General features: G+C 41.4%; 3 protein-coding genes across 15 annotated transcripts in view; all 3 read left to right on the top strand.

The window, feature by feature from the left end:
- LOC110674007 (farnesol dehydrogenase-like) overlaps positions 1-2,723 on the top strand; it is a 28,149-nt gene extending 25,426 nt beyond the window's left edge. Inside the window, exons 2-3 of one of the 2 annotated variants that reach the window (XM_021852745.1) lie at positions 2,058-2,411; positions 2,475-2,723. In XM_021852745.1, coding sequence (XP_021708437.1) covers positions 2,058-2,411; positions 2,475-2,648 — 528 coding nt within the window. In that variant the 3' untranslated portion in view covers positions 2,649-2,723. Of the gene's footprint in view, positions 1-1,568; positions 2,412-2,474 lie in introns of those variants that run through there. The other variant, XM_021852743.1, reaches the window with a different exon arrangement.
- LOC5566052 (CD151 antigen) overlaps positions 1-18,755 on the top strand; it is a 280,588-nt gene that overhangs the window by 64,580 nt on the left and 197,253 nt on the right. The window lies entirely within an intron of this gene.
- On the top strand, positions 14,563-15,667 carry LOC23687872 (farnesol dehydrogenase-like). The gene is made up of 2 exons (XM_011494650.2): positions 14,563-15,287; positions 15,345-15,667. Exons 1-2 carry the CDS (start codon positions 14,724-14,726, stop codon positions 15,513-15,515), a joined length of 735 nt encoding a protein of 244 aa, XP_011492952.2. The 5' UTR covers positions 14,563-14,723; the 3' UTR covers positions 15,516-15,667.

Here is an 18,755-nt window from a genome sequence, read left to right as displayed (position 1 = left end):
ATTAATAAAAACGTCTTTTGAATTGTTCGACATTATAGATGTTGACGTAATTTTTCCAAAAACTTCTCGAGACAAAAATACAAAACTAGCTTTAAATACAAGTCGTATATTTCCCCCTTGTCCATGGATCGCATCACCGACCAGAGGTGACTCCCAGATCTTTTCCTTCCTCACTAATAAACACCCTTCCCGTGGTGATTGTGGAGATGCAGAGGTATTCTCGGTCTCTAGAAGCAACAATCATTACACCCTAACATTCCTTCCCCATCCCAACTGACTGTAAGGTAATAAATCTTCGAGCTGTTTAGTAGAATACCTATAAGTAGATGAAAAGACCGAATTTGGTGCTGTACCGTTTGGTTCCACTAGGGTTTGTGTCCTTTGACGGATGCGCGTGTTTCGGCCTCGGCTGTGGGGCCGTCTTCGGTGTCGTGTGCTGGACTCGACTTGAGGAGGGCCGTCGTGTGCACGCATTGTATATTGGCACTGGGTATAGGCGTGTTTCCCTACCCATTGTTATTTTTTGGGCTTGAGGTTTGTGAGCTTTGGGTACATTCCGTCCCTCTTTTGTTGGGGCTTTGGGTGCTGGGGGGTGCATCACGGGAGCGGTTGGTGGGTGCCAAGTTGAGTAGCCATGTGTTGCCGTTGCCGTTGTCTCTGTTGAGTGGCGTCGTGGTGCCTGTTTGCAGGTTTCCGGGCTCTCCGCCGCGTCCGGTTTCCAGGGAGGGAGGCGTTTCTCGGAGTTTTGATGTCGGCCGTCGTGGTTGTGTGTCCTTCTGGAAGGATATGTTCTGCCACCTTGGATTTGGAGTCGTGTGTCATCCCCTTGTCTGTCGTCTTCTGAGCTTTTCCTGTTTCCGCTGGGTGTTCCTTGAGTCTAGCCTCGGGGGACCGCTTTGTTTGACCCAACGTGGACCTTGCTGCGGTGGGAGCGGCTGATTTTGTGGGCACCAGCCTTGTTTGGTGGTTGATGCTGGAAATGCTTCGAGAAAGCATAACCTTTGAAAATAATGAAGTTTTGATGCCATATTTGATATGGTTCCGGATTATGTTCCTTAATTTTGACCACTTCCCCAGGGCACCTGGAACGTTTTTCTTTAGAGTGGGGTCTTGGTGCATCCTAATTATTCTGAATACGCTTGCAGGAAACATCATTTTAAGATGATGTCCACTTGGATATAAGCTCCGGATAAATATTTAACATGATTGTAAATACAAACTGACCATGCTTTCCAGAACCAGTTTTTACGGAAATGGTCATATTTCTGAAGATTTCCAACCAATCTTAATGCGTCCGGTGGCATTCAACTTCCTATTAGTTCTAGTTTCTAGGAAAATTGCAAACATCTATCTAACTTTACACCACACAAAAATACAAGCGACAGAAAAAATGACATTTGGACATGACCTCAGAAAATCCGGAACATCTCCGGTGTCCAGTGGCCAATATGCATGGCCAAGGAAGTTCCTAAAACTGGACCAAATTTGCCGTCGACTGCTTCCAGATGCATCCAATTTCATCCATTTTTCATAAAGTTATAAGCATTTGAATTTGGGTAAAATTTTGCCTATCTCAATCATTTTGCCTATCCCCTGTATATAGCCATCCCCATCTACGATGCGTGGATGGATCTCATTGAAATTTCAAATCACTGTAGCATAACGCATGACATGACCAAATTTTGCTGTATCACTTCCAATTACGCTAGTTCAGAATGATTCGAAATAAACATACCTCAAAGATAGCTGCCCCATGGTGCAGATAAGTGGACAAATATTTCGTTATCAAGCTCAGTCTAAGCTTGACGGTCAGTGGATTCACGTCGCGTAACCGTACACTGCACAGAATGGATCGTTGGACAGGAAAGGTAGCCGTGGTGACCGGTTCCAGCTCGGGGATAGGTGCCGCCATAGCCAAGGATCTGGCCAAGGCCGGAATGATAGTCGTGGGATTGGCACGACGAGTGGAGCGTACCGAGGCACTGAAAGAGGAGCTACCGGAATCGGCAAAGGAACTTCTTCACGCGGTCAAGTGCGATGTGTCCAAGGAGGAAGACATCCTGAAAACATTCCAATGGGTTGAAGAAAAGTTCGGAGGCGTTGACGTGATGATCAACAATGCCGGAATCGGTCGTCAAACGGATCTGCTCGAAGCTGGGAACACCGAAATGCTGCGGGAAGTGCTGGATACGAATGTGATGGGACTGGTGCTGTGCAGTCAGCAGGCTTATCAGTCGATGAAAAAGCGCTCGGTTGATGGTCACATTATCCATATCAATAGCGTGTGTGGACACAAAGTGATCAATTTCCCTAAGCTGAACATTTATACTGCTTCGAAGTACGCCGTGACGGCCATCACGGAAACGATGATGAACGAGCTGCGGAACGCAGGAACGAAAATCAAGGTTACGGTATGTTTTCTCAGTTGATTTAGGATATTTTCTCCATAGAAATACACGGAATTTTCTTCACAGAGTATCAGCCCTGGAGCCGTTAAAACGGAAATCATACCAGAAGCAATGCGCAACGGCAAATTCCCCATGCTGGAAGCCGAAGACATTTCGGAAGCTGTGCTGTACGCACTAGGAACACCACCTCGGGTTCAGATCCAGGAGTTGACAATCAGACCGGTTGGAGAAACGTTCTAGGATGTAGTGAAACTAATAGTGTTATAAATTAGATTTGTCTGATTAAATAAAACGTAGTGATTTCTCAAAGTAGAACAAACGTTATCTTAACCCTTTCAGGACGGATGGGTCATATTATAGGTCTTATTATATCATTATTGTGTTGAAATTGTAATTGAACAAAAAGATTTTTTTTCGAGTATTGATTGATCTGCTAGATTGAGTGATTTGAACACCAAAAATATACTTTATTTGTATATCTCCAAACATCGATATTGCAGATCATTTTGGATGACCTAGAACATCACGAAAAATCATAACTCTTTCTATAATTTTTCTTATTAATCTTTACAGAAAAACTTAAATCTTCACGTTTAACATATATCGAAAAAAATCTCCTGAAAGGGTTAAGCCCGTTCGATAAGCTCTTCCGCAAACTCTAGTCACAACATCCAGCTACAACGGGATCGACACGATTCGCTTCGGAGATCCCAGATTGACCGTAAAGATTCAAATCAGTTCCAACCGAGGCTTACCCGTAGTATCGCACTTCCCACATTCCTGCTTCATGGCTCGATGTGGTCCCATGATGGAGGACTTTTCGCTCGACTGAGGGTCCTCAAATGGAGGGAAAATATTGTCATGCCTTTAGGAAATAAAAAGTACGTGTTTATGTCTATTTTTTATGCTAAATTTTTAATCTTTTAATATTAATTACAGGAATATCGATTCATTTCTTATTGTTAGTTTCCAATTTATTTTTAATGTTTTTATCGATTTACCAGTAGAAAATATATTTTCAGTGCTCTTTTTTGATTTGTTATTGCCAAAATTGTTCAAACTAATGCTTGCGTCCTATTATTTTTTGGCTAATTTTTGATCGAACGACAAGTGTTCATAAACTTTAAAAGCTTGTTTATTTTGCTGCCATTCTCGAATGGCGATGGTCGGTATGTTGCATTACAGCATTCTACCAGAGAGAGCTTTGCATTCATTGTGTGTATACACACAAATGCTGTTTAATGTTTCTATTTTCAAGCTACTCTCTCTCTCTACACACAAACCGATGAAGCAGAGAAGATGTGTGTGCCGTTGTTTATGTTTATTATTTATGGTTTGATTAACACTCTCCTCGTCAAGCGTTTTGCATTTGCATGGTATGCCACATGGCCCATTCATTGGAGGCTGAGAGGGCGGCATCTTGGTCAAGAATTTCATTTCACGCACATTGAAAAGTGTCGTTCCCTTTGGATGAAGACGTGTCTTCGTTGTGACGAAAATGATGACTAATTTTGACAAATTATCACGTGAGGAAGACGCTGGCTGTCGAAACGGTCAAATGCGATGCACAAACACACGCGCTGTTTGAGGAATGGAGCAAATGGTGAAACTGCATCAACCCTTAAATACCCAGGACGATCTTCATTTTCAAAAATTGCAATAAATTGTTGTTTTTTTTTTCTTATACATGTTTAGGTATAATTTACCTTAATATTAATGACATTAATTCTGCTTAAAGGTATATGATGCCTCCTCGATTTGCACTCGCCCCTCTTTTGCTGACACTTATACAGTAAATGGCTTAGCATAATACAATGAGATACTAAGGGTAGATAAGCAGCATATGAAGACTGGCGTACAGCATCTGCTTCATATCGTCCTGGGTATTCACGGGTTAATGCAACAAATGAAGCCTCCTACTCAATTTCTCTGAAGTAATTCCACCTGGAAATCAGTAATTCTCCCAGAAGAAGCCTCTGTTGGCGCACCATGGGGGATTACTGTACCTTACTAATATGGACCAATCGGAACGAACTTTGAGTCGCTTCGTGACGAATTCGATGCCGGTTGATCGAACAACAATGGACTGGGTTTTATCGCCTCCACGTTCGCGTGGAGGCATTTATGTAGAAATACTGTAGTGCTTTGTGAAGCCCAAGCAGGACAGTTCGGTTTTGCGTCGTCCGATTGATTTAGCTGACGGATTCGCGCGTTTTCGTTGCCGGAGAATTTTTTCCCCCTGTTTTGGAGCGTCTTGCTGGGTAGTGCTTTGTGAAGCCCAAGCAGGACAGTTCGGTTTTGCGTCGTCCGATTGATTTAGCTGACGGATTCGCGCGTTTTCGTTGCCGGAGAATTTTTTTCCCCCTGTTTTGGAGCGTCTTGCTGGGTAGTGCTTTGTGAAGCCCAAGCAGGACAGTTCGGTTTTGCGTCGTCCGATTGATTTAGCTGACGGATTCGCGCGTTTTCGTTGCCGGAGAATTTTTTCCCCCTGTTTTGGAGCGTCTTGCTGGGTAGTGCTTCGAGAAGCCCAAGCAGGACGGTTCGGTTTTGCGTCGTCCGATAGAGTTTGTTGACGGTTTCGCGCGTGTTTTCGTCGCCGGAGATTTTTTTTTTTTCCCTTTGTTTTGGAGCGTCTTGCTGGGTACGTATTTGGGAAGGCCCAAGCAAGACGGTTTATTTTCGGGACGCCAAGAAGTTTTGCTGTCAGTGTCAGTTTTGTGTTCAGTCGAGAATGGATGGCCAACTGGTGAGTTCGTTTCATGCTTATGATAACACATATTTTCTTGAAAGCGTAACTTTTATGTAATATTAAAACAAACTTTGTATGGTTTGTCACTATAGGTGTCGGCATTATGCTTTTTTCTTATACAATTTGAATATACATATATTTTTCTCTTTTTGACATTATTAAAAATTATCCTTTGAATTGTTCGACATTGTGAATGTTGACGTATTTTCTAAAACTTCTACCATATCGAGACAAAATGCACAGTAATACTCATATGTAATTTTCAAACAAACTATGTATGGTTCGTCACTACAAGTGTCGGCATTATTCCTGTTTCATATAAGTTAAAATATATACATGTAATTTTCAGTTTTCGTCATTAATAAAAACGTCTTTTGAATTGTTCGACATTATAGATGTTGACGTAATTTTTCCAAAAACTTCTCGAGACAAAAATACAAAACTAGCTTTAAATACAAGTCGTATATTTCCCCCTTGTCCATGGATCGCATCACCGACCAGAGGTGACTCCCAGATCTTTTCCTTCCTCACTAATAAACACCCTTCCCGTGGTGATTGTGGAGATGCAGAGGTATTCTCGGTCTCTAGAAGCAACAATCATTACACCCTAACATTCCTTCCCCATCCCAACTGACTGTAAGGTAATAAATCTTCGAGCTGTTTAGTAGAATACCTATAAGTAGATGAAAAGACCGAATTTGGTGCTGTACCGTTTGGTTCCACTAGGGTTTGTGTCCTTTGACGGATGCGCGTGTTTCGGCCTCGGCTGTGGGGCCGTCTTCGGTGTCGTGTGCTGGACTCGACTTGAGGAGGGCCGTCGTGTGCACGCATTGTATATTGGCACTGGGTATAGGCGTGTTTCCCTACCCATTGTTATTTTTTGGGCTTGAGGTTTGTGAGCTTTGGGTACATTCCGTCCCTCTTTTGTTGGGGCTTTGGGTGCTGGGGGGTGCATCACGGGAGCGGTTGGTGGGTGCCAAGTTGAGTAGCCATGTGTTGCCGTTGCCGTTGTCTCTGTTGAGTGGCGTCGTGGGTGCCTGTTTGCAGGTTTCCGGGCTCTCCGCCGCGTCCGGTTTCCAGGGAGGGGAGGCGTTTCTCGGAGTTTTGATGTCGGCCGTCGTGGTTGTGTGTCCTTCTGGAAGGATATGTTCTGCCACCTTGGATTTGGAGTCGTGTGTCATCCCCTTGTCTGTCGTCTTCTGAGCTTTTCCTGTTTCCGCTGGGTGTTCCTTGAGTCTAGCCTCGGGGGACCGCTTTGTTTGACCAACGTGGACCTTGCTGCGGTGGGAGCGGCTGATTTTGTGGGCACCAGCCTTGTTTGGTGTGTTTGCCGGATCCTTGGTGGAGCCTAGCGGGGTTCTGGGTTGGTTGTCTCTGCTGGAGGGTGCCGGGTCGATTCCGAGATTCCTTAGCTTTGGGCGGGGCTGTTTGCTGGTGTGTGCGTCGTGTGGGATGGGGGCTCTCTTCGTGGGTTCGGTGATCGGGGTTGGTGTCGTCGGGGCATTCCGGATTCGCTGTCTTTCCTTTTTGTCGATGATGGCTTTTGTCGTCCTTTCCTTGTATCCGTTGATTCTTGCCGTCTCCCCGTTTTTGTGCGAACTATTCATGGCGAATTTTGAGGAAAATTTAAAGAAACAAGGAGTATTACCGGATAAATGGTGGAGATATGTCGACGACATTTTCAGCGTTATCAAGCGGAACGATCTGGCTAAAATTTTGGATACAATCAACAGCGTACACAAGGATATCAAGTTCACCCACGAGGAGGAGAAGGATGGAAAACTATCATTTTTGGATCTACTTGTCACCAGGGAAGAAAGTTCAACTTACAATTTCGAAATCTACAGGAAGCCTACAAACACCCAGCGAGTTATCCCTTACACATCGAATCATTCGTTCCAGCATAAGATGGCAGCGTTTCACCACATGATCCACAGGATGCAGACTCTACCCCTCAGCGAACACGGAAAGACCAAGGAACTGGAATATATCTACGAGACGGCAAGAATCAACGGATACAGGGAGGGGACGATGGAGGCTGTCATCGGCGGGAGGGGGGGACGGCGAGTTCGGGGTGCTTTGACGACGCTGGCCCCGATCGCCGAACCCATGAGGAGGGTCTCCGTCCCGTGCGACGTGCACATCGGCGGGCAGCTCCGCCCGGGGCTGGGGAGTTTCGGAGTCGATTTGGTGTTTTCCGGCAGGGACGGCCAACTTGGAGCTTCGTTGGGCTCTGCCGGGGGTCCGGTGGACGCGCTGGGCGGGGCTGGTGTTTGCAGAGTCGGCTGTTCCCACTGCGGCGGGGTCTGCGTTGGTCGGGCGGGGCGGTCTCTCGAGGTTGGATTCAGGGAGCACTTGGCGGAGGTGGGGGGGGCTCGGGGGACGATGGACAGGGGGATGACGTGCGATTTCGGGTCTGGGGTGGCGGAGCATGTCTTTTCGGAGGGACATACAGTTGCGGCGGCCGATGTCGGAATTTTGAGAGGTGTTTCTTCTCCTTGGAGGCTGGATGTGGCGGGGAGTCTGGGGGTTTGCGGGCGGGTGCCTGCGGCGCTGCTCAGCGGAGACAGCGGCGGCGGCGGTGCATGGCTGTTCAGCTTGGTGCCTGCTGATCGTTCCCGTGATGTACCTTTCAGCATTTGAAGTTTCAGCGGGGGAGGGGTGGAGTGTGCCTGGGGCTCATAGATTTTGGGTTTGAAAAGTGGTGGTGGGTGGGGGGGTGCGTTTGTGCCTAGTGTTGATGTGTGGTGTGTGCGTGCGATGGTTTTCTTCAGGTCGGGTCTGGTGCGCGGCACTGGGGGCGGCCTTGCAGTTGGGGTCGAGGTGCGCGTGTCTGTCAAGGGATGCAAGCTCTGGTGGAATTGGGTGGTGTAGTGCTGGGTTCGGTTTTTTCATCTACTTGACTGTAAGGACTTGGCCGGCGCCGTTATTGATCAATAATATTAGATCTGCTAAAATTGCACTTCGAGAGTAAGCGGAAACTCCCATCCCTTATTCATTTGGATCGTAGTGCAATTGTTACCAGTTCCGATCAATCACGGAGTAGCAACCATTGACATGTACAGTCAGTTTATGCTATGCTATGCTATGCTATGCAAAACACCCCTTTCTTTTTACCTTTATTTTTGTAATAAAAAAAAACTTTGAATGGTTGGACACTACAAGTGTAGACTTCCGAAAGGTTCACTTTATTCAACAAACTTTGGATGGTTCGTCACTGTAAGTGTCGGCATAAGAATAGGAGTGTTAGGAATGTTTCATTTAGGTATTTGTTCAACAAACTTTGAATGGTTCGTCACCCCAAGTGTCGGCATAATCATGTTTATATCTCACAAATAATTATTTATCATGGTCTAATTGCTTATCAAAGTGAATCCTGTGACCCAACGATCCTCCCCATTAACAAACATCCCTCCCAGTAACCTTTGTGGAGATGCAGAGGCAAACACGGTCTCCAAATAGCAAAGGTTACACACTAACATTCCTTCCCTCAATCCCACCTGACTGCAAGGACGTGGCCGGCGCCGTTATTGACCCTGTATAAATAGAGGCACTGAATTATGCACACTGAAGAAGATTATGGCCAATCCCAGTCAAACTTCTAGTTGATTCTTTGTGCATTTTCACTGACTTCGGTCAATCACGGAATAGCAACCATTGATATGTGTAGTCAGTCTAAGCTAAGCTAAGCTAAGCTCCACGTTCGCGTGGAGGCATTTATGTAGAAATACTACGAATTTTCTTAGCATTGAATTAATCAAAATTTTCAATCAGTACGAATTAGACCGCATTAAAATCAATGTGGAGAATTTAGTAGAGTTCACCATAAAAACCTTAGCAGAGACCTCTCAGAAGACTATCTGAATCAGAGTTGCCACATTCAAGTCGGTATTTCTGTGTTCTGAAGAAAAATATCCATGTTTCGGATCAGTATTCCTGAAAATAAAAGGGAAAAGAGGTTAACATAAGGAATTCAATGAAATTCGAATCATTAGAAATTACAACAGAGATTTATAATTTCTCATTTTGGATTTTAAGGTTTACAAAAATATATATTTTATTTTTTTCTCAAAAATTTGTAAAATTTTGATTGAATTTTGTTCACAGAATCAATATAGGGGAAAGTGGGGCAGTTTGGCTACCTTGAGGAAAAGTCGATAAAAGTGCTGAAAATATTATGAATTTTTGGAATGTTTGAATGATTTCCAACAATTTTTAGATGAATACACTAGATCCGCATGATTTCCTTTGTCTTATAAAGTTCACGGATGAATGAATGGTTTTTCAAAATTTGTCTTTTTTTGAGTCGATTTTTTACTGATGGGATGAAATGAGCTTCCCATTTTTGATTGCAAAATAATCTAATATAATCTAAAAATTCAATTATGTTGTTACTACATTTGAAAGTTATTAGTATTTATAAACACTCCGTGAAAAAAGATATCATTTTTTAAGAACATTCTAACACTACACTTTTTTATATTAAATTTAGGGGAGCGATTATTAGAGTATGTTTAAAACTACAAATTAAATTTTAACACTTCACATTTTGCAAAAAAAAAAAATTCTAAAATCACTAGTAAGGCGAGCAAATACCTTTAAACTCTAATATGTGTTCCTTATCTTGACAGATAGGCCTATTTCGTCTGTGACTTACAGACTTCTTCAGTGCCGAGTGCTCGACATTCTAACAGTCAATCATCATCATTCTGAAATGATGAAATTCAAAAGAGCCATTCGGGGCAATATGGGTAGTTTTTTCGAACATCATTTATTTATTTTTCTTTGAGCTTTGAACACTGACTTATAACATGCCTATTGCTTCATTTCCTCATCAGCTTTAGGGTTTCATATTACCGTTAAGTCACCAGTCACCGTGCGGCCTCCATTTACCGTGCACATATACAAATTCATACAGAATATTCATACAATTTTCACAAATTATTCTTTTGTCAGCAAAATAAGATAAAACTGATGAAACGAAGTAGTTCTTGTCACAAAGCATTTTGAAAAACCTAGTTTATGTAGTCAAAATCATGTGAATTCTGTTTGATAATGAGATTTTTCAACACTCCTAGTAGAAATGCCAAAAAATCACATTTTTCATTTTAACGATAGAGTATGAAATTTTTCAAAATTACAGCTAGTTCTCATTGTGGATACTTTCAGTAAGATGTATTTCATCGTATGAGCAATGACATTTAATGCAAATTAGAGTTTTTCCGTCGAAACCCAAATGCACGGTGAATGGATCCCTTTCAATATATATGGTTCCTATTACCGTGCATTAGTGTAAAATTAATGAAATCATTCGGTAATATTTAATTTGTTGTTATGTGGTCATTAAACTACTTCATATTTAGTTTTTGAGCGAACATGGAATGGTTTGGACAATACAGTCAAATCTCTTATAACGATTTTAATGAAAAAATAATTATTTAGCCAATTTTTAAATTTTTTATGGTTTTTATTGTAAATGAAGATATGAATACTCTTAAAAATTAGTGCGCACACTACTAGCAACATAGTTGCTCCATCAACAACGTTTTTTCAGGATACAAAATTAAATCATGACGAAAACTATACGCACGGTGAATGGTGCACCAGCGTGCACGGTAAATGGTGACATAGAACGGTACGAGGCGACCTTAACATGACATTTTCAAACATAATTTTCGAGTAATTTTTGTTATGCATCACTAGTTTTAGATTTTTCCCTGAATTATTATATAATTGCACGCTAGGTAGTGGTATTCTAGTTCGATTCAAATTATTTGGAAAAGTTATATAATTTTTTGAAGTGCAAATTTTTCTTAAATGCACGGTGAATGGTAGCTTGACGGTATTTCATATGAAATTTCAAGAATTTATGCAGTTTTCAAGGGGTGCATATTCTACCCCATTGGCCAAACCGCCCCAACTACCCCTATATTCCGAAAATCCGTATTTGCCGAAAATCTGTAATCTGCATAGGGGACATTCGTCGTTGGAAGAGGGGGGTCTACGAAAGTGTGACAGTACTGGGAAAAGCGTGATCTAGTAAGCTGGGCAAATAGTGGGCGTCATATTTGAATCTTTCCGTGCAGATTCTTGAATACAAAATATTCAAGAAAATGTTTAAAATATAGGTAAATCTGTATAAGTAGCAACCCTGCTTTGTATTCCGCTGTGGAGTGCGCTATGTGGACCTCTGCGGAAATTTTTGAGAAGACCCTTATATGTAGGGTAAGTGATCCATTAGTTTTGGGTGTTACTATTGCTCTGCCGTTATACGCATAATTGTCCCATGTTACTTTTTGTGCATTTTGACTTTTTTTCATCAAACAGTTTATTTTTACGTATTGTTTTAGAAAACACTTATCAAAAATTAACTTTATACGGAAACTCAATGAAAAGCAAGCCAAGTCAATTTGTCCCATTGATGAATTTCTACGCATAATTGTCCCACTACTGTATTTCTACGCATAACTGTCACACTATACAATTCGCTGCGCTGATCTCGAACAAAATATTCAGTAGGCAGTTTTTATTTAGCTGGAGTTTTGGAAAATCGTTTTGAATATCTTCTTACGTTGGCTTTACATCCCATGTGGAACACAACCTGTTTTATTTGTTTGTATTATCGGGATGCATTCATCATTCATGCGAGCCCAACGTCAATTTTGATTGAAATATTCAATATAAAAATATTATTTCCCATCCGTTTTTCAATTAATTTTAGTTGGATTTTGAGGGTCAATCACAAAATTCTTCTAGTTTTTAGAACCTCGGTTTTCGATTAGAAATTTACCGTATATTTTGAATTCATCGCGGGGAGCACTGAAGTAACCCCACTTGAAGAATCAGTAACCACTTTAATTTCGAGTCCATGGCTTGCGACAAATCAACTTCATGATTAAGCAAACCAAGTCTAAATAAAAATGGTTCGACCATCATTTAGATGACTTTGCCACATGCTGGGTTGTTCCGAATACCGGTTCACTGGTGGAAGTGGCCATCATATTGGCGAATCTGAAACCTGGCTTGCGACATATCAATTTTTACTAAAGATGGTTCAGATGTATTTGAATGACTTGACCACATGTTGGATTGTTCCGAATTCCTGGTTTCCTGGGGGAAATAGCCACTAAATTGTCGGTTCTGAAACTTAGTTCCCAAACTTCATGAATTTGCATATCAAGTCAAAAGAAGAATAGTTTAAGAGGTTTTGGATGACCTGGTTATTCTGGATAACTGGTTCTTCGGTGCAAGTGGCAAATATGTTGGCGGTTCTTAAACTTAATTTGCGATGATTTGGAATGGAATGTATTACATCATATAAACTCTCTAACCTACTCATCCACTCTTTCTTTCACTAACTCATACATTTTCTCATTATCAAACAAACAGAAAACTTTGCTTTCCATCCCAAACTATAAAATCGTGTTTCTTCACTTCCCTACACGTGGCTCCGTTTGGCACATGTCACTTGAGCCTTCATTAGGTGCCTTAACACAGTCTTGAGGATATACGTCCTTTACATTCGGTACAATATATTCATAGGAACGGTCATTTACAGCAGTATGCTTAGCACATAATTGATCACTACTATCTGTGGGACTGTTATGTGTAGAAATTCACCAAAAACCCCGTATTTCTAGGCATAACAGTCCCACTATGAATTTAGTAGCGAAATTTACATTTTTCCCATAACACAAACTCTTGACTCTAATGAACACGCTATTCTTTATACTACTCTGAAGATTTTAATTTAATTTACCACACGCCTGGTCAATACGAGGCTTAAATGTGTTAAAATCTTTAAACGCGTTTTTCTCGGTTGCATATTTTGGAACATGGGACAATTATGCGTATAACGGCAGTGCTCCTATTGCTTCTATTGGTCGTTATTCCCCGTTACAACATGTATATGTATAATATGTACATTCATTGTGCTTCTTGAGTTCTGATTGAATTAAGTTGAAACGGTCTTAGTACCTCCACTATTGAAACGTTTCCCCTTTTTCTTTCTGGACCGGAACGTCTGTGTCCAACATAGTACACTATTCATTAATATTTGTTCAGGGTATGCGATACACGCATGTTTTCAATGTAAAAGGAAGTAAATTGGCAAAGGTGATTATAAAACGAAGCCAAACTTCGAATTTTCAAGTGCACAAAACTGGAAAATCTGACAACAGTTCGCGTTGAAAATCAATCAAATTACTTGCTTGCTGGTGGTGACCAATGGGATAAATTTTCAACGCGGAGCGCTGTTTGGCTCTCAAGTCTTGTGCTCTTGAAAAATTGAGGTGTGGCTTCGTTCTATAATCACCTTAAAGCATGGACGAGTAATTTGTTATTTTTTTACAAAATATCCCTTGCGAAATCCTTAAGTGAGCATATGTTAAATTTAGATCAAATATTTGACAATTGTTATGAATAATTTAATGTAAATATCACTCTTAATGGTTCGGAATGTCAAAAATCTTGTGATTATGGATAGTCCATGATGAACTTTTAAGGAAACCGCCATTTTCATGCTGAAGTTGGTCCCGTCTTACCCCGGCGGGTGCTCTTATCCCGTCTTACCCTACGAATTCCACTCCAGTATCGTCAGATAAGCTGCTTTGGCTCTAGCAAATGCTATGAACTGTGATGGATCAACTGTGATAGATTAGGAGTGGAAGATAGAACCAGAAAGGGGCGGGCCTGGGATTGAACACATGACCTTTTGCTTATAAAGCAGGAGCAGTACCCATTAGACCAACAAATCCATCCTAGAATGCCACTGCTGCGGAATCGGAATATAAACTATTATTCGCTACTGCAATCGGATGCCCTCGACACACAGAGTCGGTTGTGAATCATTCTGTTGCCGTTTGTCTAACCTGTCGCTCGGCGAAGAAGTAGAAATCACATTGGAAATTGAAGCACTCGGATGGGTAGGAGAAACGGCAACCACGCTCTTAACTGAGTGTGGAAGTGAGCGAGGGGAACACAACAAACGTGTGAGCGTTTCCCATGCCTGATCATGGGAATCATAGAATCCTAGGCAGAGTTTTCAAAACGTTCATATCCTGCTAATCCTGCTTAGAATCATTAATGAATTCTGCTTGAATCAATCGATTTTTTTTTGACAAAATTGGGATTTACTGTGCACTTCAAAATGTTGACCCGTAACAAAATATTATTCAGAGATTTGGATCGCGATTCAAAAATGTTGGGCAGGTCTGCTCTATTGAAATTACTTATCTGTTTGATAGGTTTCGTCGTATTTTAACGCTCCACAACAATACACAACATTTTCAAAATTATCTTTTTCGAAATCGAAAGTGCGATGAATAGGATCTGTCTCCTACATTGTTGAAACGATAGAAATTTCAAAACAGTACGCGTTGAGCTTCAGATAACAAAACTCAAATCAAATTTTTGATTAGACTTCTTTGTGGGTGAAAGAATTCTTTTTTCACGCATTATCTGAGCAAATCAGTGTCCATATTTAGATAGGACAGAGCGATAAACAGTTCGGCTAACCAACTCAGTTCAAATCGATCGCCCTACAGTTTCAAATCGCACCGGCAGCAATGGACCGATGGATAGGAAAGGTGGCCGTGGTGACCGGTTCCAGCTCGGGAATCGGCGCCGCTATAGCCAAGGATTTGGCGGAAGCGGGAATGGTAGTCGTTGGCCTAGCTCGACGCGTAGAACGCGTTGAAGCACTGAAGCAGCATTTGACGGAGTCGGCTCGAGACCGTCTCCATGCATTCAAGTGTGATGTGTCCCGGGAGGAAGACATTTTGAAAGCTTTTGGATGGATCGAGGAGAAGTTTGGAGGAGTTGACGTGCTGATCAACAATGCCGGAATTCTGCCGGAAGCGGATCTATTGGAAGCCGGTAATAGTCAAGCTCTGCGCGATGTTATGGATACAAATGTGATGGGACTGGTACTGTGCAGTCGTGAGGCTTGTCTTTCCATGAAGAAGCGTTCGGTAGATGGCCATGTTGTGCATATCAACAGCATTGCTGGCCATAGGGTGCCGAACTTCCCGAAGTTGAACATTTACGTAGCCTCCAAGCACGCAGTTACGGCCATCACGGAAACGATGAGGAACGAACTGCGGAAGGAAGGCACTGGGATTAAGGTTACGGTATGTTTCGGGTTCCGGAGTTTAGGAATGTTCTTTCATTTTAACGTTTAATTACAGAGTATAAGTCCTGGAATGGTCGAAACAGAAATCTTACCGGATTCAATTCGTTCCACAATGCCTATATTGAAGTCTGAGGATATTTCGGAAGCTGTTCTGTATGTGCTTGGAACACCACCTCGGGTGCAAGTTCATGAATTGACGATTAAACCAATTGGTGAAACAATGTAACTAATATTCGCTCTGCGCATGCAACAAACGCAAAGTTTGATGCTGAGGTTACACCCTGTTAATATTCGGGGGAACAAGCAGTTAAAACAAAAATCAACCAAATCATATGGGTTACAATCTGCTAAAAATAGACCACTCATAAGAAACTGTAAGATTTTTCGAAATGATCCATGATTAGATTTAAGTACTATACCACCTGTGTTGTGTAATATTACTGTCAATTGCAAGTTTCAGCAAAACAATCCTTTTTGGATGCACAACTGATAAGATAGGGAGTCAAATAAGTTTTTCATTGTCATGCTCAGTTGGAAGCCAGTATCAAATTAACAAACATTGAGCTTACCTGTCGACCCGAAAGATATGGATCGCTGGATGGGAAAGGTAGCCGTTGTGACCGAATTTAGCTCGGGAATCGGTGCCGCTATAGCCAAGGATTTGGTTAAAGCTGGAATGGTGGTCGTTGGCTTGGCACGACGTGTGGAACGTGTTGAAGCTCCAAAGGAGGACTTGCCAGAATCGATGAGAGATCACCTTTATGCGATCAGGTGCGATGTGTCCAAAGAGGACGACATCCTGCGAACCTCTAGGGGCCTTCTTTAGCCGAGTGGTTAGAGTCCGAGGCTACAAAGCAAAGCCATGCTTCGATTTTATTTTTTATATGTATTAACGAGATTTTTTTCTCTGGACTAGTTCATCACGGAACCAAGCCTACTCCTCAAAATAATCAGAGTTCGGTGACATAATCTAGAGCATCATGCTGCCTTCGCTTCTTTGCGAGGGAGCGAAAAATGCAAAGCAGAGAGGCAACGAAAAATGAGCGAAGAAGATGCAGCACAAAACACAACAGAGTAAAATTCCATCCAAAAACAGAGTGCGCTCACAACTCCCCGAGGACTGTTTTGTTCGGGCGGTATACTCAAGAGTTCTTTTGAAGCGTTAGCATAGATGAGCATCGCAACAAGAGAGAGAGAGAGTACCAGAAAATATTCTCGCAGTTTTTTGCACTCTCACTTGAATCGCTTGAGGATCTGTGTTGAAAATTTTGAGTTCAGTTTTTACTCCTCAGAAAAAAACGGTAAAATCGCCTCATCTTTGCATCGCAGAGAAGTTTCTATCAAGCCTGCTATGTAACAACGGCTTCACTTCCGAAGGAATAATTCTAGACAAGAGCATGTGGATTACTAGCAAGGTGATTAAGAGCCCAGCGTGTTTTTGTAGTTTCTTTACGAGCACTTTTGGGCTCTTGGGGTTTCAGAGCATGATCCTGTAAATTTCCATTGATTTCATTAGGTAGGTTTATAGCATATATCAAGCTCAACTTCTAAAAAAACACAAATAAAAGTTGTTTAAAAAAAAAAATATAAGAAGCATATTTGTGCATTCTACGAAATTACGGGCCGCATTTGTTGATCATGAGATGTTGTTGTTTATTGACTGCAATCAATCATTCGTTACATTGTCAAAAACATAAATTAAATTAGTCATTCTAACTTACCGTTTTTTATCAATTTTACTCGAGGCTCTTACTGCCCATAACTGCGTATTTGTCACATTCTTTGAGGAAATGACCAATCAATAATCGCATAAGCGACCTTTATATGCGATTATTGATTTTTAATGGCACACTATCATGAAGGTTATGAAAATTATTGAAGATATTTAAGCCATGAAAAGGGTGTAGAACGTTACTTTGATCAAAAATTAGATTCTTCCACGGCCTTGCTTGACTGCCAATTTGAAACTGAAAAAAACTTAAAATCAAATTTCAAAGGACAATTGAAGCAAAAAATAAACTTTCAAATCGTCAAACATTTCCAATGCATTACAGATTCCGTGCAGTGTATGAACTTTTGATGAAGTATGTAAATTCTCAGATATTAAGGAGGTGTCCATTTCGCTCCGTGTGTTCATTATGCCCTAATTCCCCTACATAAAATTATTTTCCCAATGCTTAGCTTGTTCCTATTTTAACGATCCGTTTTTCATTGCATTCTGTTGAGAGCTATTTTAAGTTTTCTTCTATAAACTTTTATGTAGAGACTTTTGTGGAGGTTTCGGAAGCACTTACAAGCAGAGTTGCATATTTCTCAGGTCTCTCAGCTAATCAGAATAGGGTCCTAAATTTTTTGATAAAATATAGATTTTACTATATAACACCGATAGAGTGTGTTCTTGGTACAATTCTTGCATAACTTATGATCTTGCCTTAAAAGTAATTTCGAGTATGTAGCTGATTGAATTGAAGCAATTGAATGGGACCGGATAAAAACTATCACTTCTGAGATATAGAGGAGGATCTTCTCTTAGTCGTAACATTGTTATATAACGTGGAAATCAATTCGTTTGTTCAGTTACAACGAGCTACACACTGGGTTACCAATGGCTTTTAGGGCTAGATCATATGTTATGTGAGAATTATGGCATTTTTTCCGCTCAAATAACAGCTACATCATATTTAAACTTAAATTTTAAATATGAGTCCAAATTTGAACCTTGACACTTTTGATCATAATTGAGCTCACTACGCCTACAAAAACGCCACGGGTTGTTCCTATCCAACATTTCAAAAGGGACACGAAAAACAAAATTCACCCAAAATTTTAGTTAAAACTAATGTGACTATATCTCAAAACCAGAGTTAACATGTTTTTGACTCAAACCAATGGAAAAAATTTAAAAATTGAGTGAACGTGTATTTTTAGCATAAACTGAAGTATTTGGTACTGAAATTGGGATAGGACTTGGAGACCCTATTGTTGATGTGCTCCCGGGGAGATTCGTCTTATGCACTGCTCGGCGCTACGCTCGCCATCGGTATCAAAGTTGTAAAACAATTGCTTAGTAACGAAGAGCTTCTATTACTATTTTCACCTCATTATTCGGACGAAGACTTGCAATTCGGAAGTTACAATTCAGATCCTCGTTGAAAAGTTTTGCATCACTTCAATTATTGTGCTGAGTTTTAAACAGCACATGTGAAGGAGTGACGCTTTGTGCTAGACCTCAAGAAGGATGAGGCGCATCAGGTTTTGCAATGTATAGTGAGCCCGTGCGCCTGCAAGCAATGTGGATGCTGCACATAAGGCTACAGCACGTACACAATAACTCTATTTACCAACAAGCATAGGAAACACTTACTCAATCATTGGGTTTCCCTCTCTCGCTCCCACGCACAGTCGGGAGCGAGACTGCCGTTTCTTTAACTAAGCCGAACATTTCACTTTCCAGTGCCCATTATGC

The sequence above is a fragment of the Aedes aegypti genome, chromosome 3 (assembly GCF_002204515.2).
Source record: "Aedes aegypti strain LVP_AGWG chromosome 3, AaegL5.0 Primary Assembly, whole genome shotgun sequence".
Classification (NCBI taxonomy): domain Eukaryota; kingdom Metazoa; phylum Arthropoda; class Insecta; order Diptera; family Culicidae; genus Aedes; species Aedes aegypti.
This window is presented reverse-complemented; position numbering and strand designations above follow the sequence as displayed.

Coding starts and splice junctions, on each gene's coding strand:
- LOC23687872 (XM_011494650.2), top strand. CDS start 14,724: ATGGACCGATGGATAGGAAAGGTGGCCGTGGTGACCGGTTCCAGCTCG. Junction 15,288..15,344: donor GCACTGGGATTAAGGTTACG/GTATGTTTCGGG, acceptor GTTTAATTACAG/AGTATAAGTCCTGGAATGGT.